The sequence below is a fragment of the Clytia hemisphaerica genome, unplaced genomic scaffold (genome assembly GCF_902728285.1).
Source record: "Clytia hemisphaerica strain Z4C2 unplaced genomic scaffold, Clytia hemisphaerica genome assembly, whole genome shotgun sequence".
NCBI classification, from domain to species: Eukaryota; Metazoa; Cnidaria; class Hydrozoa; order Leptothecata; family Clytiidae; genus Clytia; species Clytia hemisphaerica.
Genome location: NW_027103974.1, coordinates 2,754,868 through 2,777,633, shown reverse-complemented (window position 1 = coordinate 2,777,633; position 22,766 = coordinate 2,754,868). Strand labels below are relative to the sequence as shown.

General features: G+C 34.8%; 2 protein-coding genes across 2 annotated transcripts in view; one reads left to right on the top strand and one right to left on the bottom strand.

Moving 5' to 3' along the window:
• The first annotated feature begins 7,193 nt into the window (after nt 1-7,193).
• Nucleotides 7,194-22,766, top strand: part of LOC136810726 (uncharacterized) — a 31,438-nt gene continuing 15,865 nt past the window's right edge. Inside the window, exon 1 of the mRNA XM_067067327.1 lies at nt 7,194-8,009. Within this exon, the coding sequence (XP_066923428.1) occupies nt 7,220-8,009 (790 nt within the window). The 5' untranslated portion in view covers nt 7,194-7,219. The remainder of the gene's footprint in view (nt 8,010-22,766) is intronic.
• On the bottom strand, nt 10,121-21,960 carry LOC136810742 (uncharacterized). Its single transcript, XM_067067344.1, has 7 exons — nt 21,789-21,960; nt 20,721-20,801; nt 19,825-19,991; nt 18,274-18,491; nt 16,071-17,324; nt 15,561-15,802; nt 10,121-10,273 (listed from the first exon to the last, which is right to left on the bottom strand). Exons 1-7 carry the CDS (start codon nt 21,900-21,902, stop codon nt 10,121-10,123), a joined length of 2,229 nt encoding a protein of 742 aa, XP_066923445.1. The 5' UTR covers nt 21,903-21,960.

Genomic DNA, 22,766 nt, shown 5'->3' with positions numbered 1-22,766 from the left:
TCAAAAATATTCACAAATGGGTCAAAATAAGAACATTTTAGGCTTAAAATGGTATGGTTTGTTAACTTTCGATGTTTCGATCTTGAGATATTTCATTTTTAAGGTGGGTAAATATGCTGAAAAACTGCTGACTCAGCAAAAAATATCGATAATTTTCAATATTTAAACCAAAATATCTCGAGATGTAGACATCGAAAACTGACAAACCATACCATTTTTGGAAACTACTAATTCGGGGCTATCCAGCCATGAGTATGATTTTTTCTGAAAATCCCTCTAGGAAAATGCTGACGTCATCGGAAAACGCCAAAAACGTCGATTTTTCGCCTTAAAAATGCCAATTCTCGGCACCAAGCGGTAGAAACTTATAACCCCAAAATAACCCCAATTTCTTTATCTACTTTTCTCGCTGAATCCGTTGGTAGCCTCAGGTATTTGATTTTCGGACTTCGAAAAACCCTTTAGTAAAGGGACCCTTGATAAGTTCTATCGATTAACTAAAAATCGATTCACTCGAAAACTGCAGGAGATTCGAAGGGCAAATTTTTTTTGTCAATTCTACACACCCTACTAGGGGCATAATATCAAAAATTTGCTCTGATCTAAGGGGTGCCCTACGAAGTGACACATTTTACTACCTCGGCCGCTGGTCTACAGGGTTACTTTTGACTGAAGAAGGGTCGACTTTCGGTCATATTGCTTTCTTTTCGAGTGGGTTTTGTGTAGTTTTCCGATGATGATTAAATTTACATTTGCTTACCGGGAACCGTTTCTTAGCAAAATCTTCCAGTAGGGTTCCCTGAGTTCTTTTGAGACGGGCTAAAAAATTCATTATGGATTGTGGACTGATATTTCATGAGATATTTAAATTTTTATCTGTTTTTAAATTCTTATTTTTACAATGTTTTATCACAGGTTTTAAGCCAATCTCCCATCATAGTATAAGAAAGCCGCGGCTGGAATGATAACATCTGAACTTCTCTTGTTCTATCTCTGTCGTATTTGATGACTATTTGTTGATCAAGAAATCAGTAATGTAGCATCTTTAATGGTAGATTTTATTGGTTTGTTGTTAATACTTACTTCTTAGCGCGTTTTAGACAATAATGATATGCCCTTGATAATACACTTGCATTATAAAATCATTGTAAAGGAAAGATCAACAATAAGAAATTTAAACAAGCACAAAATGGCTGGGCTGAAAGAACTCAAAAATTAATTAAGTGCCTCGGGTGCCTTCGCAATATTTCAGTAAATTCTTTTTAGAAATCAATGAAAAAGTACATCAAGATAATACTGTGAAAATTTCAAGCCAGCACCTTCAAAATTCATCATTCAAACTGACAGGAAAGTTGTCATCTTGAATATAGTTCTTATAATTTCAATTTTGGCGAAAAACTATTGTTTCCACAAAATACCCCTAAAATATGTCCAAAATTAGTTCAAGTGTTCTATTGGGTACAGATTCAAAGATATCTAGCAATAAAAAAACTTTTTTTAAAGGAAAATAAGAGAAAAATTTCAAAAACTATCTACCAATAATAAACTGAGCATCTTGATGTTCTTATAAAGCTCGGAGACAGAGATGGAACAGCAATTAACTGAAAAGACAATGCGGTACATATTCCAGCCGCGGCTTTCTTATACTATGCTCCCATCATAAACCAAATTTAAGACTAACACTGGTTTCTTATTTTAAATTTGATCTTTTGATGTTATATTTTATGCAGTGGGTGAAATTGGGTCTGAAAAATCACTGCAAATTCAAAGTTTAATTTGCCCCAAAACGCTTGGATACCCAAACTGTAAACCTTTTTGCTGTTTATTAGATGGGAAATCACGATCGGCAAATTCTTAGCTATGTATTCGATCGATAAATTATATAAAGTACACATGTCCCGCATGTTGATTTCAAAATGAAAAACAATTTAGGAAGACCAGAAACATTAAAATATTACTACAGCCTGGATATCCAGTCTATCATTAAGTGTGTTGTTAATTAACGGAAACATTATTACCAATAAGTGCAATGCTAAGAAGAAGCATTTAGTAGCAATGTTAACCATTTTTTAAATTCCTGAAGGAAGTCTTTAAGTTAACCAACCAAATGATCTAGAAGTTTCTCTCTAACGCATGCTCAACTAACATTTTAAGATAAGTTTGGCTTCCCAACTGGTACACAGCGTTGTTTCAACGTTTATTTAATGTTCATAACGTCCATATAACGTTAGATGAACGTTGAAAAAACGTTGTGTGCCAGCTGGCTTTGTATTATTTGATTCTTCATGGTATTGTAATCCCTGTCAACTTGGCTTTATACCACCTCCTTCGATTTATCTTGAATTAATAAACTCGCTATTGTTTTTAGAAAGGAGGCAGTAGCGTAGACAGGGATGAAGGAACATTTGCTTAGGAGAGCAGATTTAAACGGCACAGTAATCATGTTTTTATAACACGAATAGGTAAGTACCTTATCGGGGAAAACTTCGTCGGGGAAAATTTTCGTCGGGGAAAAATATTCGTCACTTGCTGGTAGTTGGTAAACGCATTAAGGCTGGGGAAAATTTTCGTCGGGGAAAAATATTCGTCACTTGGCCAAAATTTCGTCACTTTTCCCCAACGAAGTTTTCCCCGATAAGGTACTTTGTCGTAAAAATCTGCTCTCTCTCCTACGCAATTTTTTTTTTCGTGAACGGACGGAAGAATCCCTCTCGGTCGGAAGAATCTCTCGAGATGGTCGGAAAAATCTTTATTCGCGGACTTGCTCGGTCGAAAGAATCCTCTTTAGCCTGGTTTATTTCATTGCGCGGATTTATGCAAGGGCTAGTGTTTTAGAATCAAAAACAATTATGGCGGTCTCAAAGCATCGTGATCGTTTTAAGACTTGCATTGCTGAGAAAAGAACAACTACTAACTAAGTCTTTGGCTGTTTTTGGGAAAATATAGATAAAAAGAAGAAGAAAAAAAAGAGATAACAATTATTGACAGAGAGCACTGTTAGCTTTCAAAGGACTGAATTGCATCCTGGGGGGTACTTAAGGAAAAAATGGGTGCTGGGTGTGTGCGGATGGTAAGGGTCGTTTTTTTCATCTTCTAAAGTCTCTCTAAGGGCTACCCAAAACAAGAAAAATTCAAAACAGTCTCTCTAAGGGTTGTTTTTTTCAGAATTTTGGAACAAAAGTAATTAAAAAAGCTATTTGTTTTGTCCATTTTTGAAAATAAAAACTGAGAGATAATAGTACTTGAATTCAGATCAAGAAAATTCAGAAAAATATTATACAGCTTATTCCGCCATGTTTGTTTACATCATTTCCCCGCCAATTCATTCAGCCTCGCATAGTTCCGGACAATGAAATAAACCAGGCTAAGCAGCGCAGAATAAAGATTTTTCCGACTATATGGAAAGATTTTTCCGACCATCTTGAGAGATTCTTCTGACCGAGAAGGATTCTTCCGTCCGTTCACGAAAAACAAAATTTGCCTCTCCTACACAGTGCGTTCTTCACCCCTGTTTACGCTACTGGAGGGGAAAAACATAATTTACCATTTTTATAGTCATTCTGTTTAATTCTGTAGAATAGAATATTAGAATATATAAAGGTTTTATTTTTGCGTAAGTGTTCCCGTTTTATATCAGACACATATTTCATATAAGGACAGTGTCTGCCTTATATTATATTATGCTGATATGAGCGAAAAGATGTCTTTCTTTTCCTCTTTCTGACCAATCTTGCTCCACATACGTGTCAATCTAATGTGAAAAAGCTTGTGAATTAAAATTGATGAGTAAGCAAACGATATCACTCTTATTTAAAAACAAAACCTTAAGTACTAATTTTTTTCTTTTTCCTCTGGATGAGTTACTGCAATTTTTGTGTGTGCACCAATTAATTGGAAAGGATTTAATGGGTATCAATTTTAGCATAACCGACCGCTGAGCGGAAAAAAGTGATTAAAACACTTGGTATTTCAGTTCCCAGCAGGCACACGACGTTGTTTCAACGTTTATCTAACGTTCACAACGTTCATATAACATCATATTAACGTTTAAACAACGTTGGGTGCCAGCTGGGTTAGTTTTCCTGTCTCAAGTCAAATGAATTAAATGTCACCATATTACTTCAAAATACCTAAAATAATTCCATTCCAAAAAGGAATTTAAGTTTTCTTAAAAGATGAAGAAAAAAATACTTCTCTTTGATATCCAAATTCCAGTGCAGTAAAGTCAGATGGTTGGTTACGCACCAGATGATCGCAATAATTATTCGGAGTGGAATCGATGAATCTATCGACTATAAACCGAATGAAATCACTATCGTAATCGAATCTCAATCATACGGTGAAATTCTCTGAAAGATTCGATTCGATTCATTGGCAATTTTGTCGTTCGAACGTGGTAATACTAGATTTAGTTTCGATTGCGTTTAATTTTGTTTGATTGGTTCGATTGTCGATTCTCTCTGATTTGGTCCGAACCTTCTATACTTTGAACATAGTATAGGAAAGCCGCGGCTGGAATATGTACCGCATTGTCTTTTCAGTTCTATTTTTCAGAGTTCCATCTCTGTCTCCGAGCTTTATAAGAACATCAAGATTGTTAGTTTATTATTGGTAGATAGTTTTTGAATCTGTACCCAATGAAACACTTTAACTGATTGTGGACATATTTTAGGGGTATTTTGTGGAAACGATAGTTTTTCGCCAAAATTAAAATTATAAGAACTATATTTAAGATAACAACTTTCCTGTCAGTTTGAATGATAAATTTTGAAGGTGCTGGCTTGAAATTTTCACAGAATTATTTTGATGTACTATTTCATTGATTTCTAGAAAGATTTCACTGAAATATTGTGAAGGCATTTCGAGGCACCTTATTAATTTTTGAGTTCTTTCAGCCCAGCCATTTCGTGCTTGTTTAAATTTCTTATTGTTAATCTTTCCTGCACAATGATTTTATAATGCAAGTGTATTATCAAGGGCATATCATTAATGTCTAAAACGCACTGCGAAGTAAGTATTAACGACAAACTAATAAAGTTTACCATTAAAGATGCTACACTACTCATTTCTTGATCAACAAATAGTCATCAAATACGACAGAGATAGAACAGTAGAAATTCAGATGTTATCATTCCAGCCGCGGCTTTCTTATACTATGCTTTGAACTAGAACATTGTCCCCTTCAGCTGGAAAGTGGTATACAATACTCACCGTAAAATCTAAATGGTATCTAATTCGAAGAAAATTTTTTCCTTTAAAGATAGAGTTAGAGAGAGTCAAGTCTGACTTTTTCCTCTTAAAACAAAGGAGTTGCTTCAATTTTAAATAATCAGATGACGAGCTTTGCACCACTTTTCCAAAAATAGAAACTTCTTCTTGAAACAATTTGTTTCTCTTTTGTATTTGATTAAGCTGTACCGGGTGTGTCGAAAAAAACGCCCCTATTTTTCGATTTTCGACGTAAAAGTTTCTATCCAACATAGGCAAGTGAAATTTTCAGGGAGGATTTGAAATTTAATTTTTAACCCTTGGTGAGAATTATACATTTGTATGTTCATTTAAAATGACTTTATGACGATTTGGCTGAATTACGTCAATTTTTCACTGTTCACAGATTTTGATAGTTAAATTTTCCCGTATGGAACAAGAAACCAAAATACGCTTCGTTTTTACCTTCTTATTTTGTCTCACTACTTTTAAAACACCAAAATGGCATTATTTTTTTGTTTCATAGGTTAAGTTCTGTTCCAAGGTCAATAATTGATAGATTCTAGCTAGTTCCAGTTAGGCCATTTTTTAACGTCGCTTGCGACGACAAAAAAAAGACTCTCAAATCGTCAATGATGCAGAAACGAACTGATGTTATTACCTTTTGTGCATGAAAGTCATGAAAATCATGCTAATTTATCTACTAATTACTTTATTAATGAGTTTTTGAATAGTTTGTTGATTAATTGATGAAACTTTGACTTGACCAAAAACTTTGTTTTGATATGATTTTGATTGGGAAGTTAAACTGTTTGTTTGTTGATGTGTATGTGTGGTGGGACTGTTTGTATTTTACATTATTGGAGAACTGGAGGAAGTTGTCAACCCCGGCCTGCGAGCTGACTGGGGTTTGCTGCCCGACTTTTGACCCTCGGACCCTTAACGGGACTAAAAAGAAGGAAAAAGGAAAATTTTACGACCCTTATTGGGACAAACTTGACCAAATTTAGATCATTCCGGGGGCAAAAAGTTGAAATTTTCCAATTTTTCCTACTCTTAGTGGGATTTTGGAAGTCCAAAAAGGTACTGTAAAGGACGGCATATAACTGTACCCTCGAAGTACCCCCCGGGTTATCAACAAAATATCATTTTAGTCTATCTTTTAAATGCTTTTTGTGTAGATATAAAAAATCATCGGAAGGAATAGGTGAGGGGTTTGAATCATTGGGTCTCTAAAGAAAGAATAAGGCAAGCTTTTTCGTACAAATCAAGTTATGTTGGAATAAAAGTTGTCAGAATATGATATAATGAATATATCAAGTATCTAATCAAGAAAATTCCATCTCTTCCTGGAAGGACAATCATTTTAAATAATCGAACAATATTCTCTCTTATACAGAGTGAAATTGGATGATTCATTTCTGGAGAATTTTTTTCAATTCATGTTATTGTTACTCTCTGTTAATCTCTGTCTAATTTATCACTTTCTGGAAAAGGAATCAAATGCATATCTTCTTGAAAACGAAATCGGATATATACATTCTTGGAGAAAATTTATTAAATCTGTTATATTGTTACTTCTTCTCACAGAATCTTCACTTGATGAAGAATAACAATTAAGCATCTTCTCTGCAGAAAAAAATCGGATAATTGACATAATTATTTCTTGGAGAAAATATTCTTATCTGTTAGTCGTAACTTTTGTTTGGACAGAATCTCTGGCTTTCTATATATTTCAATAGGGTTGAGTGTTACAAGTGTTCAGATAATTTTCTTTGATTCGCCTTTTACGTCGAAGTTTTCACTGATTAATATTCACTGATCTTTCTTGGCACAAATTATATAGTTTAAAAAAATGAACACCTAAAATCAATTGCTGATGATTTATAACTGACGTTCATCAATGATATGTGTATAATATGTATGACGTGCTTTTAAGACTGAAACATAAAGGAACTAGATCTGTGAGGTTTTGGTATTGCTTCTATGCTTCGTATTTTAACGTCTAGATATGGATATTAATAGTAACAGAAATGCAACCATGATTGGAGTCAATATTAACGACAAGGATGTTCATGATTCAGAGATGATAATGATAAAGAAACGAATGGAGCTAGAAAATGGACCAATGAACAAAATTGGAGACGGCAACATGGTTACTGAGTGTTGTAAAATCGATTGTGATGAACATAATATGGATAGAGATATTGAGAATAATGTCAATAAACAAACAACCAAACCTTTCTTGGCAATTGTTACAAAAGAAAATACAAACAGTGCAATTGTTGCCTATGCAGATAATTGCTCAACAAATATTGAAGAAACATGCTCAACAAAAGATCAATTCCATACGGTAATCTCACAAGAAAAAGTCGGCAAAGTCAACTCGTCTTCCACAATCACCAATAAATATCCAGATTCAAAGACCAAGATCTCCAAAACACGAACTATTGATAAGAAAGACTGCAATGGTAATAAATCTAATTTATCTTCCACAATGACCAATAAATATCCGGATTCTGATTCAAAGACTAAGATCTCCAAAAAGCGAACCATTGACATAAATGTCACCAAATTATCCAGAAATGCTGACAAAGAATTGAGAGTCGACCAAATCCCATCTCTGGTTATCTCAAACGAAAATACAGACCAAAGCACCACTGTTTATAATCAATTAGAAGCCATACCAACAATATGGAATCGACCTGGTCATTTACATTTACATTCGATCAATGAACGACCAAAGAATAATGGATTTCTTTCACCAGGATCCTTAAAGAAAGTGCAATCTATTGGTTATGGTGAGTCACTCTCCTTGATTTTTCTTTGACCATGTTCAGACGTTACGGCTCGTATCGTTCCGGTAGGGTTTCCGTTACGAATCGAGAGTGTTCATATTGGTTTCGGAACGGTTCGAAGCAAGAAAACGGAGCAGTTCCGTTCCGATGAAAATAGTGGAGCGAAACCGTTGCGATCTGTTTTGCTTTGTAACGTCTTCTTTTTCGACGTTTCAAATTTTGGCGTCCACACTTGTTTCGGAACCGTTTCGTTTCGGAACGATACGGAACTGTAACGTCTGAACATGGGCTTTGTCTATATCCTTTATTTTCATTTGAATTTCTCACTAGAATGTGGGGCTTTCGATATACCGAATGGTATTGATCGATATTCTGGTATTGAGTGGTCGAATTACTGGTATTCAGGTACTTTGGGCGGTACTTCATGAGAAAATTACCGGTGGTATTGCGGTATGTCACATCCTCCCCAACCCCCTCTACCCAAAGAAGTAAGTCCCTCTTATTACTTCTTTTACATGAAAGGAGTATTTTCGCAACTTAAAGAGGTTTTCAAGCCCAGCTGGCACACAACGTTGTTTCAACGTTTGTTTAACGTTAAATCGACGTTGTGAACGTTATATTAACGTTGAAACAACGTTGTGTGCCAGCTTGGGAATCTACTTAAAGATTTTTGTCAATCGTAATTGATAAAATCGATCATTGATCGATTAGATTACTTATCGCTTAGAATCGATATAAATTTTTTAGCGACTTGAATCCACGATTAAAGGGACATTTTGAACCAGAAAATTAGCCCTAATGCTGGAATTAAACCTCCATCCCCCCGCAGAGCAGAATTAGGCGTAAATTTTGGTTGTCAGGTTTCAGTTAAGTTTATCATAGATATTCAGAATCATTAATAATGACAATAATTTCATTGCATTTGAGACTACTGATCAGTAGAGAGATCAAGGTCAAGTTTTCACTTTTTTAAAAGAAAGTATAATTGTACAGAGTCTTTTGATAATTTTGGCCTGAATAAAGACTTTTTACAATATGACAACTGGAAGCCCTCCAAGATTTTTCAAACAATTTTCAAAAATAAAGGATATAATTGTTTTAAAGACTAGCTAAATCTTGGTACGTGACTAGCTGAAGTCCTAATTATGATTTGATTTCTGAAAGGGACTTCAAAAACTAATATTTTGAATTTATTTCAAAAGGGAAACTCTAAAGAAACTTAATTATATTTGACCATATGTTGTCCTAACTACAGAAAGGCGAATGTTTATAAATAAATCAGAAGCTTTTCAATGTTTTTCACATCATTTTTTTAGATAATCGACATTTTGGTTTTGATTCTAGAGTTCAGACTCTAATATAGATATTTCCTTGTCTTTTTATAAGCACTTAAAAAGCAGCACGCTGCATTATACTGTTATTTAAAAGTGGCACCTGCTCGAAATTTTAGCTTGTCATTTTAAAGATTTTCTTGACCTGCGTAGTACATCATCAATGATACAATTTTAAAAGTTGCAAATCATAGTCTGGAGACTGTACTAGATTCCATTTTAGTTTGCCAAAGCAAATTGTTCTTATCAAAAAAACTTGATAATAGTGCTCAAACGTTTCAAGGATGTTTCCAAAAAGGGAAAAAAGAAGGTCGTCAAAATAAAATAATGAAGTCCAAAAAAATTAATCAAACTTCCTCATTTGATTATAACAATTTTCATGATATATTTTCAAAATTTATACAATAGTCCATACAATCATAAATAAAAAACTAATGAATCTCTCTTTTCTTGGAATATTAAACCTTGTTCTGGTGTTACATATTTGTTTGGTCTTGAAAAATCTAGAAAATTATAACTGACGACAAGACTTTTTTTGGTTTTGGTTTGATTTTATGTTTTTTGTTGTAATTTTGTATTTCTATCAGACCTTGAATGAAAGAAATCCTCGCTAATATTTTCTGAAAACCCTTGTTCCTTCTAATAAGATCTGTTAGGACCCTGGTCGTTGCAATAATCTTCCAAAAATCTTTCCATGCTAGAAAATACCCTGAAAATTTCATCCCCGTTGGTAAGCCATGCTGAACTTACAACCAACCAATTTTGACCTTTTTCTGACATTTTTTATCCCCCATTAGCATTCAGCTTCTTCCCTTTGTTCACACTGGCTGATAATAAGGTGCTTGATCGACCTGGTGAAGCATTCTTTACCCAATGGGAATATTCTTGATGGCAACTCACTAACACACTACTATTCAGGGACGATTTGTGAAGGATCTAGAATTTGAGATTACGGGGATTTTGTTTCATACGGATCCTGTTCCGTTTTAATCCGGACAATCAGATGTATTTTCTTACATGATTCCGGCTGATCAATGTTAGGACGTCCTTTTTAATTACAATTTACTTCAATTGCCCGATTGGTTATCCAATTAGTAACCTTTATAATCATAATCGAGTTCGAAAGCATTTTAAATTGCAAGAAAATTTTCTTGGAGATTTTTCTTGATTTCTTGGATTTTTTTTGGTTAAATTTTTTCGAAACCTTCTGTTTCAATTGGAAGCTGTAATAAAATTTTGTACTTATATATTAGGAGACAAACAACGGTTGCCTCGTTTTAAAACGTCCCCCGCCGTGCTCTGAAATAACTAAAGGTCTTTAATTACTATTTTAAGCTAAATATGAAACTATACAGCACCGTCTATCTGACATAGTTATTGATGAGCCTCTTCGCTACAGTGCTAAGGGTAATTTTTCAGACATGTTAAATGAATTCTCAATTTTTTCAGACAAATCTTAAAGGAAAAGATAATTCTTTGTCCAATGATTTTTTGATTTTTGATTTCTTTGACACCATTAACACCAACATGAATATCGATAAGATTTGGCTCTCGCAAATGGTCACCTTTCAAGGTAAGATATAAATTCACCTATCATTCATTGCGTTCAAATTTCGATAGGCTAGAAAGGAATGTTTTGGATGAGTTATGAAGCCACTTATATTATATTTTACTAATTACACCTTTACTATTCACACCCGTAACCGTGGCTTTCTATCCATTACAATATTTTGAATAATGTATTGTGCGAAAACAAGAGAGGCCTAGAAAGTTCAATGCGGAACAAATCTTAACGTCTGACTTTTTCTTTCTTGAAAAAGGTTTGAAACTCCCCTCCATGCATTCATGTATAGCTATCATGAAAAGTATTGGAAAAATTCAAGTCAAAGCTGTCAGCTGTGATTACATCCCAAGAAATAACCATCTAAAGCTCCAAATTCTGACATCTTATTTTTACTTCCGATCCCTCTCACCCTCTCACCGGTGACAAAAAGTTACACTTAAAAGGACCGGAGTAAATAAGGTATTCGAACGTTATATTTTTTCCCATTTTAAAACTGTACTAAATTTGAACTGATCTTTTGTAATTTTTGTAATTTCTTTTTCCTTTACAAAAGATACTTATATCCTTTGTTTCTTCTTTGTCTTTCATGTTTTCCCTGCCAAATTGCAGCTTAAGAGGTACTTAAAAAACCGCATTGTGTCCCTTTGCCTTTGATGTAGAAATCATTTAAAAGGGATTGCTATATTTGAACAATTACTTTAAGAAAAAGTAATTCCGTGTATGAAAACTTAGACTCGTTAGTCTCATGGAAATATTTTAAGAAGTAAGAATTTCCTAACGTCTTAAATGCCTAATTTTTTTCGATGTTGGTTTTTGGTTTTCATGCTATCCGGAACTATTAGAATTCACAACCATTCCTGCAACTAACCTTGATTAAACACTTTGGATAAAATAATACAGAAACAGGGTATCCAAATAATACCGAATTGATTATGGAATTATTGGACCTATTATAAACTTTTGTATTCTTTTTTTCCAAGGTTAGGGCCTTTACGAAGGTAATATCACTATACTTTAACAATAAAACATAGTCGAATAAAGTGTAACCTTTTTAAGTATTCCAAAATTTGCGCCTCATTTCGAATGAATAAATAAATCCAGCTGAAATTCTACATCTCTAAATTTCATATCTAATCAAAGGCGTAAAAATTGCAATTATTCCGACTAGTGCTGCGGCGTAGCTACTTTTTGTCCTCTCGTACGCGCAGTCATAAGTACGGTACCCTCCAAGAAAAATTTTGAAAATAATTTAGAAATACCAAGTAAAACGATTTCTAGATAATAATAAATACCCGAATTTTTTTCTTATTAATATCATCAGATCGATATCAAAATTTCATAAATAAAGAGCAAAATGGTTCCAAAAATAAAAAATTTAAAAAACACCAAGTAAAAAAATTGTCAAGAAAAAATAAATTTCGAAATCCAAAGATTTTCAGTAATTATTTATATCAAAAATAATTCTAGGTAATAAATATCTTTAAAAAAAATGCATATAAATTTCCAGGTCACTCATCATGCCCAAAGTGAGCAAAACCAAAAATTTCCTTTGTTCTTATAAATAGCTATTGTATTCTAACAAAAGCTTTAGAAAAAGGTTGCCTGAGTTTAAGATGCTTATTTTATCCTAAATATTCATTAAATTACGGTTTAAACGATATATGCTCGATATATTTGACATAAAAAATGAATTTGTATTGGAAAAGTGTCAATTTTTGTGACACCTTACTGTCACAAATGCCATCATGTTCAAGGTGTGTCAATTTTTTTTTTTTTTTTGAAGCTGAATAAAAGTTAGAAATTTACAGAAAATTTCATGGCAAAAGCTCTTTTATTGAATATTTCCCCGCTATAAGGGGAAATATTAGTTAAAAAGGCATTTCTCCGATCCTTGGCTACTTACGCCCTTTTTGCGCCCTTAAAGGGGCAATCCGCCACCACATTGCGAAGTTTGTTTTTGTTTTCATTTGCCTTAGTTATTCAGACAAAATCGCACGGATTTACCTTGATGTTACGCGCATGTTGTTGAGTAATCAAGACACGAATAATTCAGATCAAAATACAAGATGGACCAAAATTCACTCTTGGCTTTTTAAAAGTTATAACTCTTTTCTGACGAACAAAAAACATACAATTTTCATCTAATTGGCGACCAATAATTACATGAAATGTGAGGCTAACACTTCAACTGTAATCATCAGTAATTTCAAGAGTTTTTCATCATTGATTACAAAGATATCCATGGATTACCTCTTCCGAATACCAAACAGCCAAACCAACCAACTTAAAGATTTCAGAGACATTTGCTTGACATGAAGAAAAAGCTACATCCCCATAACTTTGGACATTAAATGGTTGGCAAAATGGTATTAACATTCTATTTAGATGTGAAACTGGTTCAAGTTGAAGAATTGATGAGAAAAATGGGCAGTACGAGAAATATTTTTGCTTTGAAATACAAACTACTCTTTTATGGACGACAATATCTCTGGAACAAGTTATATGAGATTTGTTTACCGAGTGACCCCAAAACAAAGTCTTTAATGCTTGGTTCTTACATTCATGAGGTCAGAGGTTTTGTGGATATTCTAAACTTTTGAAACTTTGTGTGATTGTTTTGGTTGTTTTCCTGACTAAAGACACTTTTGAATGTGTGATTGTTTTCCCTGACTAGAGATACTGTGAGCGTGTATTTAATAAACATATTGCATCTTGGCTTGGAGATATTTTTGAATGTTTTAACGGCGACGTCATGTCTTGTTTGGATTGTTGAAGTGTTATCTTTTAGTATAGTGCTCCAATGTTTCGTACACGGCAAAAATATAAACCTTGTCTGCTTGAGCAGATTGATTTACATTCTTGACAAAGAAGTCGATAGAAAAACTATAGTCCGATATTTCAGGTTGACATATATTCTTGACAAAGAGGTCGATAGAATAAAGCATCTCCTCTTTTGTGGATTAGATTGGTGTCAAGAAATTCATATATCAACAAACTTCCACATAAATATAAACATGAAGGTAATCCAAGGTAATTTCAACCAAGCACACGAAATGTGTGAAATGTTCGTTTTTAATCTTAGATTTCTGGCCCCCTCCCCCTGTTCGTTCGCTTTTTGGATGACCCCCCCCCTCAGCGACGAACGTACTTTTTGAATGGCCCCTTAAAGAATTCATTGCCAGAAAAAATGACAAAACGGTCACAATGGGCCATTCCAGAAAAAAAGCATTACCCCCTAATGGATGACATCAATTTTTGAAATAAATTTTGGCACGGAATTCCAGGCAAACTTTAAAGAGAAAGTATCGAAATTCCATGAATTTTACATAATTTTGCATTAAAGTATTGGAACTCCATGATTTTTTTAGGTTATAGTAACGGAATTCCACGGATTTGATAGGTATTTTGAAAATTTGTTACGAAAATTCCGGACTTTCTTGAAAGCAATTTGCTACGGAAATTCCATGTCGTCCATTGGGGGGTAGCGAATAAAATTGGAATGGCCCAATGCAATTCCTTGACCTTTGCCTTTATGATTCCAATAAAAACTGCTGATTTGTGATTTGGCCTATCCCATTTGTGCTGGTTTCCTTGATTTTTAACAAACTTAGCTTTACTGTTCTTTTGTTATACACTTTTTAATATACATTATATACATATATATATTAATATACATTTTGTGCTTAATCTGAGGTTTACATTCAGTGTAATTTTTAAAACACATGACTACAATATGCAACGTTCCTCACTTTGACATTTTCTTGTTATGAACCCTCATTACGCTCTTTTTTATAAGAACCATGAAATTTGAGTTAAGCCCAGGCTTGTTCTTATTTCTTCTATTGTCTAGAATAATAGACCTATTGTTTCAGTCTAAGCCTGATTGTTCTTATAAAAAAGAGTGTATGCTGTTAACCCTTTCAGTACCGAGCCCTTTTTTCTTTTTTTTTAGCCTACAATTTTTTATAAGCGTGTCGTAATGCCCGAAGTTTTTATCATCTTATCCTGGGTCTAGCTGGAGTTTTTACAAGTTCTTTGATGACTCTGTTGATCGTTAAATGTTGAGACAAACGATTTTATTACTTTTTCTAAAGAACGCGTTATCCCTATTGTTTGAAAATAACCAATCAGTTAAGCATGTTGTAAAAACTCCAAAGCATCTCCTTATCTTGGAGATGAGCTTACTTTTTTAAATACAGTAGAGTCTCAATAACTCGAACCTCTATTACTCGAACGTCTCCTTAACTCGAACAAATTCGTTGGCAGCATGAAAATCTCCTAATAAACTCTTATAAAAAAACCTCCATATATCGAATGTTCCCCTTTTTTGGCTCCATAACTCGAATTTTGTTTTCCTTTCCTGAACTTGAAAAATATAAGCAATCTGATTGGCTAAGAGACAAACCATATTTCTTTTTTGAAAATTTTGATTTTTGGGCCTGGGGTCGAGTTTTCATTTTTTTCAAAATCTTAAACTGCTACAATCAGACCTTTAAATAATAAATAATTCGAAAGTTACTGAAGTCGAGCCCAGTGCGGTGCGCAAGCCTGGACGGCCTCAAGTTGAAACGTTTTTTTTCTCGATCAGGCAGTCCATCTGCAAGTGTAAGAGGAAATATTTAGTCGCATTTGTGCGAATCTTGTTTCAGGAGCTATTACCAATAATTTGACCTCCGAACAGAAACAGCCCCCTCTAGGCCGAATAGGGTTAAGTGCTTGACTGTAAGGATTTCTAATATGGCGTTGACGTTGGCGTGTGGTGGGTGGTTTTGAGTAGTTTGTAACAGGTATCTCTAACGCTTCGAACACCGTTTTGTGTTCAGCGGTTATTGAGGCATTTTTGTGCGTCCTTTGTCCAAAGCTTTTACAATATGATGAATTTTCGCAAGCTTTTGATGGTTCTAATAATGGAGAAATGAATTTGGTAAATTTGCAATCGTGTATAATATTTAAGCTTAGTAACCATCTGCAGAGCTTTGGTTCTTACTTGAGCAAAGATCTAGAATTAACTTAACGCGACCGAGTAGAGTGTTCTACAGCGGTCGGGTGAAGAAAAAAGTGTCAAAATTCTAAACTTTTGAGTCAAACCAATAAGAAAAATAAGTTTACCTAGTCACTGATAAAGAAAAGGAGTGATCCGCGCTTCATTCAGTAAAAAAAAGCACTCACCGTTCATTTGTACAGTTTGTTGTGAAAGTTCATTAATTGGCTCATTGATGTATTCGCTGTTCCCAATTGACGTGATTTCCATGCAAGGTGGAATCCAGGAGCCATTGCTGGGCGACTCTTGGAAAGCAGAGCGTGGAAAGCTGTTCAGCTCTGAGGATGGACAGTAAGTGTGTTGATCTTGTTGGCAATCTACAGCGACTGTATTCTGGTGTTGAAGGTTTGCTTGTTGATTGTTGCTGCTCCATAGATGAATGCTCTGTTGAACTGGCTCATTCCCAGTGTTACAAAAGCTTCCAATGTTTACATTCTGATTGTTTTGGTCCTGGAGGAAAGCTGGCATTTGTTGAGCTGATTGGTTATAGTTTGCAGTACCAGTATTTTGGTTGTTTACCAGCGATGGAAAGGTGAAAGCTTTACCTTGGTAATGGCTGGTATCATTACATTGGAATAGAACTTGACCTGAGAGTTGATCGTTGCCTTGATTTAATAGAGCATGCGCGACTTGTCTGTGGTCTGGTTGCAGCGAATCGGTCATGGGACTAGTTATAGGGTGGACACAGTCTGTGTCATATCCAGTTATAGCTGGAGTCTGAGTCATAAACTCAGTGTCTCGTAAAGCTATGCTTTGTCGGTTGAGTTCCGTTTTCTGGTATGTCTGAAAATATGTTGGATTGTTTGGGATTTGTGTTTGAGATGGTGTGAAAGCATAACCATCAAATGTGTTTATTGGTGTATTCCAGTGAGGGTTGACCATGAATTGTGAAGTATGATCTTTCCTTTGCTTTTCCATCGAGTTAGATGTTTGGGAGAAAAGAGCATTTGCGCTAGGATAGTTATTACTTTGGCCAAACACCTGAATGCCGTTGCCTCCGAAGGGGTTTCTCGGTGCTTCAGAATTTTCCACCGCGACCATTTGGGACACTTCTGGAGTGATTAACGAAATGCTTTGGTCTGCGTCTCCAGTTTGTCGAAACAAGTTTGGCTGGGCGTTATTGCTCCTGTCATTGGGCGTGATATGGTTTGGCACACTGTTTATGGGCGTTTCTTCGTCGGCTGGTTTCCCATTTCCCAGTTCACGAATAGGCTTGGGAGCGAGCGTTGCTAATTTTCTATAATTCACGCGCAGCATTTCCAACTGATCTTGTCTTGGGAACGATAGAAGGTTCTTTTCTTCTGGTGACGAAGGAAGAATAAAGATGTCGATTTTCAAATACACTTCCTTTAAACTGATCAGTTTGCATAATTCTCGGATAGCTATAAAGGAAGAAAAAAGTTTTTAAAACTGTGAAATGATATGTTCCTTTATATTTAAGTTCCATAAAAGTTTTTGAGAAGGGACCTGATTTAAATTTACTAAGGAATACCCCTGAATAAAAGTCGATTCTCAAATTTCAAAGGGGCAAAAGATTATAGTTGTATCCTCACTTTACGGTGTAAAACAGAATTTTTCCAATAACAATTATCCCTTTTCGAGGGGCCTTTTGCAAGATTCTATCCAGGGGATATCCAAAAAAATTCAAGAATTTTTTTCGGCTTGAATCCACCTTTCTAAGATTGAGTTTTGAAACTCAATCCAAAATAAATGAGATTTTTTTAACGAAATTAATCTATTTTGTTGTTTATGAGCAACAATAACTAATTGTTATCTACATATACAAAAGTTATCGAGAGCTTCGCCCTCTGAACAACCGCAAGACCCCCAGCTTCACAAATATACAGCTTTGCTGAGCAAGTTCCCTTTCAGGCATATTAGAGATGCAATCTAAGTTTACAAAAACGGCCCGCTCAAAGTGCTTAAAAGAATCACTGGCTGTGTATGGATATTAAATGGAACATCTCATTACCAAACAAGGGCAGATAGACGAATAATCATATACTGGTATGAAGTGAACTATTTGGGGGAATATTAAGCAGATTTTCGACAAGAAAAATCAAAATTAATTACAAAACGTTCGAATTTCCTTTCTCTTTTGTTAAAAAGACCTTTCTGTTTATCTGTTTTTATATATGTGACATTTAAATAATTATTTGATCAATAAACTATTTTCTTTATGCTCGCTGCTACAGAGGAGATATTTTGCTATCGGATATCTAAAAATATTCGACAGTGCGTTTTGCCTAGAGGTGGACGATAATCATATATATACCAGAGAATTGTTAGGAACACCCAGATATTTCAATTACACAAATCGGTGAAACTCACTTTTGTTCTCTTTGCCTTGTTTCCCGCCTTGTTTATATCCCTTGTGAGCTTCCTTTGGTAAATTGTCTAAATCGAGTTGACTTTCGATCGAATGTTTGAAATCATAAACTTGATAAATATCTTCTGCAGTGTAAAGGTTGTTATTCTCGTCCGTGAGTTTCTTGATAAAGTAGCGAAAGTATTTTTGTAAAATTCGACGAATTGCAAGATCTTTAATACTGAAAAATAAAAGGGAAAAAAAGTTATCTTCTGTTCACATGAAAAGCAACATGCTTTACCTTATTTTAGAAGTTTTGAAATATGAATTTTGACTGGAGAGTAAAACAAAGTCTCCTATTCTAATCATAATGAAAAGCGAATGTTACTAAATATTTACTAATCTCTACACAGCTTAGCCATCAAAACCCTAAACTTTTTTGATCACCTGAAAGAGATAATCAGATAGTTTGAAATATTTAGCTTGTAGCTTGTTTCCAATTGTCTTTATTAGTTGCTAGCTAGTCTTCAAAATAAATTCGAATGCTATGAGAGGGTTGAAAATTTCTGCCGTCGGCACAAACCATGGCTGCGCCTCCTCATTCCCCTTTTGAAAACTATTCACGCTAATTCACAATTAATGCTCATGGGACCCGTCAACGGGGGACCAGAGGGGGCATGGCCCCTTATGTTTTTACCAAAAAAGCTGCTTGTACTTTTAAAGGATTTCCATTATTTTTGAATTATTTTTCAAATTGAATTGAAATGGGTCCTAAAATAGCACTTTGAACCCTTCAAAATTCAAAAATTTTCTCCGTTGCTCAACCATGGTGGGCTTTGTCAATTTACTCAAATATACCTCAGCCCTCAAGCCGGGGCCCTTTGATATGACCCACCAGTTGTCAAAATTTTTTTGATATGCATAAGTCAAGATTACGTCATGCATTTTTCCTATCCGAAACACCTGGAAAAACTGGAATTTGACCCCTGTGTATTACTATAAATAGAAAAACAGAGGTCAAATTGCTTCCAGATTTTTCGGGTGTTTCCGATAGGAAAAATTATATAATTTTGACTTACGCGTATGAGAATGCCAAAAAACTGATTGACGACCAAACACACACCTATTTGTAGCGTTGACGTTTCAAGTTTCATAGGAAATTCCATTTTATATTCATACATTGGGTGTGTAAACATTTTCAGGTGGTCCAAAAAGTGAGAAAGAATGACTAAGCATTATGATTAACTCGTTTATATTTAAAGAGTTCGAAGAAAGTTTTTACAAATTTCCGGTGACGCAATTTAAATTTCCAGGAGGTTTAACTTATTCTGAAAACTGGGTAAACGTTTGATTTTAGATCGTCCACCCTCACCTTAGAGTATAAAGTAGAATTTTTCGATGGTCAACAGAATTTTTATTTTTCCAGAGAGCTTTTCGAAAATTTTGCCATTTTCCAGGATTATCCACATAAATTCAAGATTTTTTTAGGTTGGAAAGATTCGTACTACTCCCTGCTTTGATATTAAATGAAACAGCCAAATGTACCTTGGGAGAAAACAGTTTTTCAAACTTACTCTACGGTGGTGGTAGAATGAGGCGGAACACAAAAGCATCGGGCGCCAACTTCTGTTTTAGTTTTCTTGTCAACCACAGCATGTGGATGAATATAATGACCGTCTTCGTCAGTGACTAGCATGCATACGGACGCCATAAACAACGTGTTGGGTGTCGGATTTGTAACCTGTTGAAAAAAGCAGGAAAAGTTTATACGATGGGGTGGGGGCGTTTTAAAAAGAAGAGGGCGTTTAAAATAAGTAATACGGTAGCTATCAAATAAGGTGAATCTTGTTTGATAATAGCCACAAAGTCCTTTACCTGAAGAACCTTATGTCTATAAAATAGATGATCAAGTACACTGAGTAGCAGAAAGTAGGCCAGTGAAAACCACATAGGAACTACAATGGACAGATTAAAGAATTCTCTATTAAGAATCGGTGAGTAAGTAAAATATCGCACTGCCAATTATGGTGTTAAGAAACCAGAATAGCTATGCAATCAATTGGCCAAAATAGCGTTGAATCGTTTTAGCCACTATCCAAGCTGGCACACAGCGTTGTTTCAACGTTGCGTGCAAGCTGGGGTAGTTGTTAATCTGATGAAACTAAACTACAACAGTCTAAAAAATGTACTATTAAATGTTATGAGCCTTGCACACATACAGGATACTTTATAGATAGCAACATACTCAGCTTAAAGATTGAGGAATTCTAAGTTCTATCTCGTCACAAGGATTTAGTACAAAATCTTACTACACTCAACTCTCTCTCTAATTCAAACTGAAATATTAGTACCCCAAGCTGAAAAGTGGTATAAATCACTCTCTGCAATTCGATTCTTTCTCTAATTCGAAGAAAATTTTAAGTCATTTAAAGATCGAATTAGAGAGAGTAAACTGTAATGGAATACGTACCGCAAATTGAGGGTATTGCGCATTACCCTCTCCTTTCAAATGTCCGTGATTTAGACCTTCATCCTTTGTCCGGAATTTCATCTGTCAAATAGCAAAAAAAGTATGCTTTAATATAAAGCAAATAATAGGCAATCCCAAAGTTACACCATGAAGGTATAAAGAAACAGGAGAAGTATGCTATTGTAACCAAGCTCGCCCTACGGTTAAAAAAGTTACGATGTATGCATGCTCATAATCTCATTTATCGTGCATTTTTCAATAAGCTCTTTTATCCATCGGTGAAATTTTATTGGCTCATTGAAGCTTTAAAAATTAGTTGAGACGAGATTCATTGTTTCTGACATCAGTGTAAGAAAATATTTGGACTAAAAAAAAGGCCTGCAAACTTGGCAATCCCTCGTCAAATAATAAGATTTTTCGATCAATGTTTTCTTCAAGGCGAACTCTATTGCTTGATACTTTCCTCCAAGATTCTCCAACGACTTTATGTCTATAAATTGAGTCTGAAATTGTGTGTGCTTATAAATTTTCTTGCCTGAGAAAATAAATTGAACAGATAACGAAAAATGGAACACAAACTTGTTTCGTGGACGAAGATTTATTTAATTTTCGTATATTAAAAGGCTACAATCTTCAATACTGATAATTAGAATGTTCAGAGCAAACTTGAGTTCTACTAAAAAGTCTTATTTCATCAGGCGAGCTTAGATTTTCTTTTGATACATTTTATAAAAGAAATCAAAAGACTTTAACGACCAATTACCGACACATTCAACTCCTGTTTTTCTTTATACCTCCATGGTTACACCTATGGGTTTAAATGAAAACGGTTGCAAATTTTAGAACTCAATTAAAACCCCTCTTGAAGGACATCATTTAGTAAGTAAATCTGCGACCGCAGTCGGAAGAAACCCGAAGGCTCCTCTTTCGATAGCTACAACCCGAAGAAGAGAAGCATCAAGTACCATTTTGGAATCTTTGATATCCATCCGTGAAATTAAATCCCCGCGAAAATTTATTCCATTTAAAGTATACGTAAATAATGAATTTCATGAATTAATACTTTACATTGGCGGGATGAACTGTCCATTCGGCCGTCGGCTGCGCTTCTTCCACATCTTGAACACAATGTTCGTTACTCAATTGTCTGAGCGTTTGATGGTTAGACGGTTTACCGTACATTTTGTCCTGAAAAACAAGAAAGATACATTGAACTCTTCTAATTGGAACCTCTATTATTCGCATATTTCTATAATTCGAACTCAAGTGTTGTTCCCTCAGTTACGAAGTCGTAAAGATCACTCTCTGTAATTCGAATAAAACTCTCTTGACGATCGAATTAGAGATAGTCGACTGTCAGTATAGACTTAAACTTACGGGATTTCGAGTACGGGCCAATTTTATTTTCGTTTTGAGTGGTTTCATTTTCGATTTCAAGCCAACATCTTAGCAACGGGGTGCTCGACCATAGTTACTGGGGTTCGTGTAAAAAACTAAACATAGAAAATTTTCCAAATCTCCCATTTCGATTAATACAATGAAAAATTAAACTTTTCTATGTATATTTAAGATTTTAAGTTCTTCTTTTATTCAATGATTTTTTACGGCATTTTGTTGACAATCTAACACTCGCATCAAATTCCCGCTTTCTTCAGTAAATTGAAGATGAGAAAAAACCTAAGCCACGGATCACGGATTGAAACAAATATATGAAGGGTGGGATTTTACAGCCGCCCGTCGTGCAAGGCACTGAAAGGCCACGGGTACCAAAAGGAAGGGCCGTTTGAAATGCAGCAACCTCATTGGTGGAAATTTGATAAACAGCTGCGAAGGATCACTGGGAAACAATCAGTAGAAGAGACCACTTTCATTTTTGTTGCAGATTTCTATAAAAACTTCTCTCAGGGATTACTTGTCAATGTTTATGTACACCTGTACACATGTGTTGTGTCAACTTGTCAGTATTGTATTGTTGTAAAGGAAAAGATAAAAGAGGTAAGACTAGCCTAGTTCTTAATCCTGATATAGGAGTTTAAGTTTAGACTG